Source organism: Elephantulus edwardii, unplaced genomic scaffold, assembly GCF_000299155.1.
Source record: "Elephantulus edwardii isolate Elephantulus edwardi_28Jun2011 unplaced genomic scaffold, EleEdw1.0 scaffold00076, whole genome shotgun sequence".
NCBI lineage: Eukaryota > Metazoa > Chordata > Mammalia > Macroscelidea > Macroscelididae > Elephantulus > Elephantulus edwardii.
This window is the reverse complement of record NW_006399826.1, coordinates 2,802,184-2,813,456: the sequence shown is the minus strand read 5'-3', so window position 1 is coordinate 2,813,456 and position 11,273 is coordinate 2,802,184. Positions and strand designations below refer to the sequence as shown.

At 40.9% G+C, this 11,273-nt stretch overlaps 1 protein-coding gene across 7 annotated transcripts in view; it reads right to left on the bottom strand.

The window, feature by feature from the left end:
- DTNA (dystrobrevin, alpha) overlaps positions 1 to 11,273 on the bottom strand; it is a 451,930-nt gene that overhangs the window by 42,928 nt on the left and 397,729 nt on the right. For 4 of the 7 annotated variants that reach the window (XM_006889171.1, XM_006889169.1, XM_006889170.1 and 1 more), the window contains 2 exons: positions 4,017 to 4,104; positions 2,500 to 2,597 (listed from right to left, as the gene is read on the bottom strand). In XM_006889171.1, the coding sequence (XP_006889233.1) occupies positions 2,500 to 2,597; positions 4,017 to 4,104 (186 nt within the window). Of the gene's footprint in view, positions 1 to 2,499; positions 2,603 to 4,012; positions 4,105 to 11,273 lie in introns of all 7 variants that reach the window. The other 3 variants (XM_006889173.1, XM_006889172.1, XM_006889177.1) reach the window with 3 other exon arrangements.

The window sequence follows — 11,273 nt, the reverse complement described above, 5'->3', positions numbered from 1 at the left end:
CCTTTCTCTAAAAGAAAATTTCCATAGGAATGCAGTATGTCTCCTAGTCAAGGGGTTGCTCTGGTTACAGAACGGGTGGGCTCCTGCATTTCTAGCTTCTCTCTATCTTCCTCAGTGTCCCTCGAGGAACCACTGCAGAGCCCCTGGAATTGCAAAGAGCCTAGCCTTGGACATGGCTCCCATCCTCACATTCTCTGACTAAAGCTAGTTCCCTTCCTGCTTCTAAAATCAGAACCAGGACAGATCAACCACTTGGTCCAAGGAAGGAAGAGAGAGACACAGGTCAGGTAAGAAAAAGTAACAATAAGATGTGTACCATGTGTACTTCGTCTCCACACAGAGACTGTGCTTTTTATGTAATCTTATTTTATTGGGACAGTCCTTTTAGAAAGGTATTTCTAGTTCTATTTCATGAGTTGAATGTGTGGTACAGACCAGTTGAAGGGTTTTCTGAGGACACTAGCAAGTTGACGGTCAAGATGATTTGAATGTAGACTGGCTAGCTCTGTGGGCCATAGATCTCAGATTACCCCAATCGTCCCATCATTGCGTTGACAGGTCTGGCCTAGACTGTCAGTGACTTATACAGAGTAATTTAAAGAGGTATGTTATTCCTAAAAATAACTCTGAAGTAATCCTTCTCAGATGCTGTCACTGACTCTCACTCACTCATTTATTCACTGCCGTGGAGTCAGCTCTGACTCATACCAATCCGCCATCTAGTTTCTGAGGTTGTATGCCACAATTGGAGGAGACTGTCCGTTTATCTTCCACAGTGGATTCGAACCACTGGGGGTGCAGAGTCTTTGGGTCAGCAGTGAAACACCAGGGCTCTTTCCCAAGGTGCTATATGGGGACATTACCTCTGATAGTTTTAGTCTATGAATTACCTAGGTAGACTAAAGAACTTTGCCCCTTACGTACAGAGATCTGATCTGATTTTTTGAGTTGTCATCTTGGAGTCCCTTGGGCCCCTGAAGTGGGTTTCCATGGTGCAGAAGCTTCTGAGGTGTGAATATGGGGTCTGTGGAGAGTATGAAGCTGTGAGCCTAGTGAACTTCAATAGGGAGTTGGTGCTTACCAAGGATGGGGTGTGGAACACGAGGAGCCATGAACTCAGAGACAGGATGAAGGTGTTTCTCTACCATCCCTTCTTATTTTACCTGATGGAGGGCCAACTATGAGTTGGTTTTAATTCAATGGCAATTCGCTTGTCAAAGTTTCTAATTTCAATGTCTTCTTTCTTTCTGTGGTTTTAAAAATGAAAATTTAGAGAATACAATGCTAAAATGTAAAAAGGAAGCAGTAAGAGTGGTGTTATGGCCCAGTCAGGGCTGACACAGATCTTACTGCTTGACTTGCAATTGGGATGCAGATATTCCTGGGATATTTAGTCAAAGGTCATTATCATTTCCCTCAAAGATCCTGCCACTATGCATGAGTGGGAGCAGAGGATTGGAATGAAGAACAAATCTCCCTAGAGAGGGGAAGAGTCTGGTTAAGATCACAATCAAGACAAGCTCCTTGGGGGCTTGTGAAATTTGACTTGGAGCCTTTTCCCTGAAAGGAACAACACAGGAGAGACACTGCAACTGATGGAATTCAGGACAAGCTTGGCTTGCTTTTCCTGATACTGTAAAAAGTCTTTCTTTGGCCTTGGCATTCTAGTTCTTCTCCAACTTCTTCCTTCTTTCTTCATATCAAGACAGATGAATAGAAAGAAGGAAACAAAAGAGTAAAAGAAAAGAGGGTTGGCAGCAAAACCTGAGTTGCATGAAGATTATTATTTCCTGGATGTTTTATTGTTATGTTCCAGATGTTAGGTTATTAAAGAAGCTTCTATGGGAGCTCTGGTAGCCTAGTGGTAAGAAGCTTAGCTGCAATCCCAAAGGCACACAGTTCTAATCCACTCTATGCTTTGCTGAAGAATGGTAGGCAATCTCCTCCTGTGCATTTTACTGCCTCTGAAAACCCACCAGAGGGTCAGCTATGGGTCAGTTCTGACTCAAAAGCAAACAACAACAATGGTTACTAGGGAGCTCTGGTGGCTTACGGGGTTGAATAGGTGTGGTGCCAACACAAAGGCACACTGTTCAAATCTGCTAACTGCTGCAAGGGAGAAAGATGGGAAATTTCACCCTGTGAGACTTAACAGCCAATAAAAAGCTGCTGGAGAGTCAGCTATGGGATGGTTCAAATTCAATAACAAAGACTTTATATTTGAGACAAGTAATTAATGAATACACAGCTTAATAGATGCTGTTAAGTTGATTCTAACTCATGTGTGTCAGCGTGCAACCATGTTCCATAGGGTTTTCAGTGGCTGAGTTTTCAGAACTTGAGCCCAGGCGTGTTTTCTGAGGTGCCTCTTTCTGGGTGGATTTAAACCTTCAATGTTTTGGTTAGTAGCTGAATATGTTAACTGTCTGTATTGTCCAGGGACTCCTCATGGATGCAGACTCTCATTTGAAGAGCTGGTGAGTCTAAGAGAAGTCTTACCTGTTCTTGTTTTCGAGTTCTGCGATCAGCTGCCTCTGCTGTTTATTTGCGTCAATGGTGAAGGAGATGTCGGGAGCATTTCTCTGCTGACTTGGCTGCTGGAAAATATGTGGTTTACAATATTTAATATTGGGGACTGTGCATGCACATGCATTTCAGAAGACAGGAATCATGAGCTATACAGACAGGGAAAATATCTGGTTTACAGTCTTTAAGACTGGGGACTAACTGCACACTCACGTGCATTTGAGAAGGCAGGAATCATGAGCTATGTTGACAAGCAAAAGAAAATGATTTCTCCTTGAACACCACCAAGTTGAATTGCCATTCCCCTCCCATGGGTGACTTTTCTGTGGCTCTGGAGCACATATACACAGCGGAAAGCACAACAGGGTTCGCTAGCAGGCAAACACACAAAGCACTGGAAAAACTGCTTTTCATCTTTCCAATTTGAAGTCTGGGGTGGGGGTCACTTATTTCCTGCCATACTGGCCTGATATAATTATCTTCCCTATCAATGTAATAACACAAAATAGCACAGGCTTTTTGCGTCATTTGCAAAATATTATTTTCTTCTTCCTTTTGTTTTTGTCAACATACTTCTGTACATTTCTTTATTCATATATGTCATTTCACATTGGTGAATTTCATATCTATAAATATACAGTTGTGGTTCTGTGTTACTGAGTTGGAATCAACTCATAGCTGACCCTTGAGTGGGCTTTCAGAGGCAGTAAACACGTTCTTCAAATCAGACTGCTCAGCTTTCTGTGGAGCAGCTGGTGGATTTGAACCACATGCCTTTGGGATTGCAGCACAGCCTCTTACCAGCTGGTGTCTATGCAGCTGCAGCTTTCTCTAGTCTCCTTTAATCACAGATACCATATAGCATAGTGTGGTTATATTGCTTTCTGTCTCTTGACTTTGGACATGTCACCAGGCGGTAATAGAGCTTGAATAAATGACATCATGCTTGGAAAGATGTAGGTTCCGTGAACAATAGTAAAGACCCTCAACGAGCTGGATGGACACAGTAACTGCAAACATAGCCTGAGCCTGGAGGAGACTCTGAGGATGGTGCAGGACAGGGCAGGCTTCGATTTGTTGTTCACAGACTCACTATGGATTGTTGTCTACTCAATGGCACCTAACTGCAACACAAATCTCACATCTCATACTGTCTAAGAAGTATATGCATGGACACAGGCACTTTGCCTTATCTTTCCTTTCAATTAAGCCCGAAGGTATAATTTTCTTAAAGTCTGGTTCTCTCATACACCCAAAGGACGTGTGGGATCTCCAGCTTGATCACAGCACCCCAAGGCCTTGGGTAGTGCTGTTTTCAAGTCTGTTGATTTTAAACTGAACTTACTGCCAAGATCTCACGAATAAAGCAATAAATACATAAACAACAGATCAGCACAAACCGTCCAGGTCAAGCACACCAACTATATAGATAACAATGAACCTGACATGTGAGATGCCAACAGATGGATGCTCTCATTTGATCTACTTACAGACGAGGAGGCCTCTGCTGCCAGTCTTGCCGCGTACCTGGCGATCAGCCGGTGTTCTTCATCGAGCCGATTGGAACTCTCCAGCATACTGTTGAGGACAGAGCAAGATGGAGGCTGTTAGGCCACCGAGACACAGGGGCACAATCACCTCACTGCCACAATGTGATGCCACTTCAACTTCTCAGTGCAAAATTTTGAAAGCTATTTAGTACCCTGTTATGGTCATGATTCCAGAATCATGACAAGAATATGTGGTCAGGAAGTTCATAAATAAGTTAACTCTTTACTCAGTTCAATTGTCTTAATAAGAATACTCCAGTGACTGAGTGGAAATTCAAGTTCTCTATAAATTTTTATGAAAATATCAATTTAAAAAAGGAAAAAATAATACTCCAAATAGGAATGATTTTTCTGAACAATATTTATAATAAGAAAACACACTTTCTTTAATTTTATTTCCTTTTATATATTGACATTTTAATTTCCTTGATCCACATATATGTCTAGAACAGACAATATGGAAAATTAAGACAAAAATGTATGAAGTCAAACTGTGGTAAGTTCAGTGAGTCCTATCTCCTAGTATTTATTCACCTGTGGAATCACTTCTCCTTAAATGTGGTCTTGACCTAATTGACCTTCTCCAAATAAGTAGAGTACAGTAGAAATGATGGGATGCAATTTCTAAGATTAGGTTAGAAAGAGACAATGGCTTCCATCTTGGACATTCTCTACCTCTCTGCACTCTTGGATTGGTCACCCTGGAAGAAGTTCGCTGCCTTCTCATAGGCAGCCCTGCGGGAAGACTCACATGACATGGGATCAACCCCCGCCCCCAACCCCAGATAAGATTGCAGCCTCAACCAACAGCTCTACAGTAACCTCACGGAAGCCATGGTGTCAGAGTCAACTAACTAGACTAAGCCTGGACTTCAGATTTGCAGAAACTGTGAGGTTCTACATGTTTGTTGCTTTAGGCTGATACATTTAGGGATAATTTGTTATGTAATAATATACAGCTAATCCAATTCTCATCTATAATATTACTAATCATGTAACCCAAGTAAATTTACGTTCAGAAAAATGGACTTATAGTATTGGCTCCCAGGGTCTGAGTAGAAAGAAACTTTCCACTGTCTCCTACAGATTTATATAAACATATTCATACTAGAATAAAGATGGTTTGAATAAAAAAAATCTACTGCAAGTAGAAGAATTACTACTTCTCTAATATTTTTGAGAACTCATACTCAAAACCAAATCTGATTACCGTTTACAAAAATTCTGTGACACTAATCCCTTTAAATGGGCTCTGGTGGCCTAAGGGTAAGAAGCTGTGCTGCGATCCCAAAGGTGTGCAGTTCTAATCCACCAGTTGCTCTGTGGGAGAAAGATGGGTAAACTTGTCCCATGTGATTTAATGCCTCTCTAAACCTGCTGGAGGGTCAGCTATGGGTCGGTTCTGAATTGATGATACTCAATAATAACAACAATCCCTTGAAAAGAATACAGTGCCATTGTTTGGCTTATCAATTATTATGTGCTGTATCACATAATCACATAATCAAGATTAGAGACTAGTTTCTCTCCTACCTAAATGAATGTGTAGTTTTCTTCATTAGTTTTTAGCCTAAAGTACGTTCCTGCAACACAACTCTCAATTCATTGTCATCGAGTTGGAACTGACCCACAGTTGATCCTCCCCCAACAGATTTTCAGAGGCTGTAAATCACATGGGGAGGAAATTGCTCATCTTTCTCCCATGGAGCAACTGGTGGATTCGAACTGCCTGCCTTTGGGATTGTGGTGCAACTCACTAGTGTAACTGACTAGGTCTCCAGAGTTCCCAACTATGTTTCCTAAAAAAAAATATTCACAATTTTGTGTTACAATAACACCCTTCTATTCCAATAGGAGTTCTCCACTGCAGACACTTGGATCTCTATAAAGCAGCATGCTTTTACATTATTTAAATGCACATTTTTCTTTAAAATAAACATATGACATAAATAATTTTTTATCTTTTGTTCTGACTTGAGAAGGAGTGAAAAATCATCATGTGTTTCTGGTATATTAGCTATCTCATATCCAAATACCTCTTGCCTGATTGGCCAAGTCCGCTGCTGCCATGTTTTTTGATCAATGAGAAAATATTACTATCTCCACTATCTTTGCTCTAGTGTTGACCCGTTGCATATGTAAACTACTTTGTTTTTATCATGAATCCTTCCACACTAGGCTTATCCATGCCCTCAGGTTCTAGTAAATATGTAACATATTCCTGAAATTTTCCTTTGATCCAGTCACTTCCCTGTCTTCAGAAAATGAGTCTTTTCTTTCCTTCTGTCCAAACGAGAGAATGCCTGTGGAAAAGCATCTGCCCACATGACGCCTGGAGCACAAGAAGTGCTTGAAAATATTAGTTAATATAACATAGTTTGCCATGTTACATTTTAACATGTTTGGTCAATATAATTGGAAGTAGGAATGGCATCCACTTCTGAAACAGCTCGCCTCTGGAAACTCTATGAACTCGGAGAAATGATGAAAGTGATACAAGTGTTCAGGTCTTTCATTCACAGGGTCGCTATGAGCCATCTACAACTTGATGGCACTTAACAACAACAACAAGATAATAGAATATATATAACATAACTATTTTGCCTCTTAAGTCACAGTTTAGATTTATTAATGGTTTTGGTGCCCTTCAAAATGCCATTTACTGTTCCACAACTATCCAGAGTAGGTAATTTCCAATTTTTTTTAGGAGTCCTGTCGAAATGCAGCCTGTGGTCTGTCAGAGTTTGGGGTAGGTCAGGTGGAGTGCTGTAGAGGGAGGAGTCTGAGAATCTGCGTTTCTGAACATTTTCCAGATGTTGATATTGCGGATTCCATGACACTTTCAATAGCAGCAAAATAAAGAAAAAGAAACCTTTAAAAGAAAATGTAAAACCGAAACTTAAGAACCTCACCTCACTGCTATTGAGTCTGATCTAACTTTTGGTTAACCCTTCACTGGGTTTATGATGGTGTAAATCATATGAGAGTTGGTGGAAGATCTATTAACAATCTGCATTATGCAGATGACACAACCCTGCTTGCTGAAACTGAGGAGGACCTCATGCACTTGCTGCAGAGGGTCAAGGACTGCAGCCTTCAGTATGGACTGAGGCTCAATGTCAAGAAGACAAAGATTCTCACCACTGGACCAATTGGTAGCATCAGGATGGATGGAGAAGAGATTGAGATTATTCACAGCTTCAGTTTGCTTGGCTCCACGGTCAACACTCTTGGTACCAGCAGTCAGAAAATAAAAAAAACGTATTGTGATGGGAATGTCTGCTGTTAGGGACCTCTCTAAAGTACTCAAGAGCAATGATGTCTCTCTGGAGACTAAGGTGCGCCTGATACAGGCCATGGTCTTTGCAATTAATTGTTACGCATCAGAGAGTTGGACAATGACTAGGGAGGATAGAAGGAGAATTGATGCCTTTGAGCTGTGGTGCTGGAGAAGAGTACTGAATGCACCTTGTACTGCCAAGAAAACAAAGAGATTCATCCTGGAGAGGGTTAAACCAGGCTGCTCCTTGGAGGCAAGGATTCTGGGGCTTTGTCTGACATACTTTGGACATGTTGTAAGGAGGGACAGATCCTTGGAGAGGGACATCATGCTTGGGAGGGTGGAGGGACAGTGCAGGAAGGGAAGACCCTCTATGAGGTGGAATGATTCAGTGACTGGGGTAATCGGGATGGGTGTGTCAGAGGCAGTAAGATTCGCAGAGGATAGAGCAGGGTTTAGGGCTGTTGTACAGAGGGTCACTATGAGTCACAAATGACTCGACATCACATAACAACAACAACAACAACAAATCATGTGATAGGAGATGCCCCATCTGTCTCCCACAGAGCCATTGGTGGATTTGAACCAGTAATGAAGGTGTCACCAGCACAGAAGTCTCTATGGACTATGCCACAAGGCCTCCTATAGCCTTAAGAAAAACTCTGAATTCATTGCCATCGGTTTGTAACTGACATAGAGCTGACCATTCACTGGATTTCTGAGGCTGAAAAGGATTCTACCCACTTTTCTCCTCTGCAGTAGCTGGTAGATTTGAGTCTCTGGAAAGGCACTGCCTTTGAGTTAACATATAGAAATTTCCTACATACTATGCAACTGAAGCTCTCTTGACTTAAGAAAAGGAACCTTAAAGGTAAAGCATTTAAAAGTGATCGTTCTCCATGAACATTCAACTGATGTCAGTAAGGCCCATGTGTTATTTTACAAACATTTTCTTAATTCTAAAAAATGTCAGCATGCAGGGCTCACAGATAATGTGCAGGGCTCAACTTGAGGAGCCTGAGATATCAATGAGAAAAACACATTTAGAAATGAAATAGGAAAAGAATTGCAATGGCAAAAGGGAATTTGTTTCGGAAGATCGATAATTCAAAGCAAATGTATATCCTTTAGAAAACAATGTCTGCACTCTGAAGTAGTTTAAAATAATAAGAGAATTCCTCATGGAGAAAGGGACATGTCTTGACTTTAAAGAAAATGATGCCATTAAGAGACAACTTAATTTGCTTTGTTAGCTTCTATCATTTCCTGCGCCTGCATTAGATTTGGAATCTAGTTCAACATAGCTGTGTAGATGATGGGGTCCTCTTCTCCAAGGCCGAGGTAATGCTGATTGACTGGCTGAAAGTGACTTTGTCAAACAACTTGTATGTGCTTGGAGAAATAAATAATAATAATAGGACACCTTGATGGAAAGCTCATTGTTAAAAGTGTCTTTTATCATAAATGGCCAGAGGGCGTAAATAATATGAAGGTTATATTAAATAAGCCCCGTGGAAATGTAAGCAGTGAAATTATCGCATTGTGGCACATAGGCTATAACTCAAACATCCATTTCTTTCCTTCCCTCTACGCTGAGTGAACCCACCAGCCCTCCGTGCTCACACACGATTTATGAGTTCTCACTCGCCATTTCAGAAAGCTCAGATTATACCAGCATGAACAGGACACGTCTCTGATACATTCTATTATTTCAAGACTTCAATTAAAAATTGTTGCAGATGAATGATAAATAGTCCCTAAATCATTAAAATAAATACTGCCTCCAATACTTTTGCCCTCCCTGGTGGTTCATGTCAAGATTTTGCCCTCAGTAATCTCGCTACAAGGTTATGACAAATTTAAAAAGTGGCTGCTGCATAGACTGAATTTCAAGGTGCAGAAATAAATTATCTTGACATTTGTCCACTTTTGGCCTTAAATGTGTGGTCAGTGTCCACCACTAGTGATTTAAAAATGGAATGTTAGGAACCTTGAGTGGTCTCATCTAATGCAGGCTTACTAACCTGTGATTTAGAAAAGATTTCTGGGAACTTGTACCGATTTCTCTAGAACCAACAAGTAAGTGATCCTCCAGTGGGTTTCTGAGGCTGTAAACCACAATGGCCAGAGAAGTTTGGCTTCCACCAGACGATGTCCACAGAGGGTTAGCAATGAGCATACCTGTGAGATCTCTCTCTCTCATCTCTATATCTCTTTCTATCTACTATATCATCTATCTATCTATCTATCTATCTATCTATCTATCTATCATCTATCTATCTATCATCTATCATCTCTATAGCTATCTATCTATATCTATAGCTCTCTATCTCTATATCATCTATATCTGCATCTACATCTATATCTATAGATATCTATCTATATAAAATATATATTAAAGCTTTGAACAATAAATAAAAATAATGCTTGTAACAGGAACAGCTACAGGTTTCCCATGTTCAGAGTTTATCCGGGAGGGTGCATGAATAAGGAAGTGAGAAATGAGGTGGAAAAGGGATGGTTCCTGGTGAAGATGGGTCTTGACAGAATCTGTGGGCACCCCTTTCCTACTACACGAACCTAGTAAATCACTTAGATTTTCATGTTTTCTTATTAGTGAAATGAAAATAATACCTGAGCTTATAGAGTGTGGAGAACAAACTAAGTAGTGTGTAGGAAAGGGCCCTGTAACTTGTGGGACATTTTTGTTGTTGTTAGGTGCCTTTGAGTTGGAACTGAAGGGTCATGGATGAGCTTTCAGTGGGTTTTCAGAGGCTGTGAATCACATAGGAAGGGGTTGCCCACCTTTTCCCGTGGAGCACCTGGTGGATTCAAACTGTGTCATCGTGCTATGATGTGATGAGATAAAAAATGGCCAAAGAAAATTCTTGCCCTTTTGAAGCTTAAAATGCAAATGAGAAGACATTAATAAATACATGAAATGTAATAAATATGTGGAACTCAATCCATGACAGGTGATTTATTCCTGCTGATAGAACGGGTTTTGAAGATTTACTGAAAGTGAAGTGGAAACAATAAAGTAGGCTCTAGGTGTTCCCAGGCGGCGTGAAATGGTTAAGCACTCAGCTACTAAAGGAAGGGTTGCTGGTTTAAATCCACCCAGGGGTGGCTTTAAGAAAGGATCACAGCCTTGACAGCACTGGGAATGAGGGCTTCTGGGCACATGGGCTGCCACGAGATGGACAAGACTCAGCAGTAATGTCTTCTGTTTTGTTGCCTTTTTTTTTTTTTAAAAAAAAAAATAGTCAATTCAATTCCTTTCGAGTTGGTTGGTTTTCCAGTGGGTTTTCTGAGGCTTAAATCTCATTTACATGTAAATTGCCAATCATCATCCCTCAGGGTCATTGTTGGGTTCAATCACAAATCCCTATGGACTATGGTATCTGTACTCCTCCTCCTTTTAACAGTTTGTTGTTGTTGTTGTGTTCCTTTGAGTTGGAAGTGACCCATGACTGACCCTTCAGTGGGTTTTCAAAGGCAGAAATCACATGGGAGGAGACTGCCTATCTTTTCCTCATGGAACAGCGGGTAGATTCGAATCCATCTTTCTCCCATGGAACAGCTGGTAAATTTGAACCATGTACCTTTGGGTTGGCAGCACAATTCCTTACCACTAAGCCACCAGATTTCAGTAAATACACATGCGTAGGGCAGCGTGGGGAGGAGGGGACACTCTGGAGGCCGTGTGCTTGTGTGACTTTATAATGGAATGAGTAGGATGCACATAGAGGTGTCAGCGAGAAATTAACAGCAACAATCTGCTTTGATTTTTTTTTTATTTTCTTGAGACCAAATATTCATTTTGAAGACACTCTTGACCAAAATTAATCCACCAGCAGTTTTTCTTCCACCCCGAATTGCAAATCCCTTCTTTTGAGCCCAAAGGCAGGGTTACT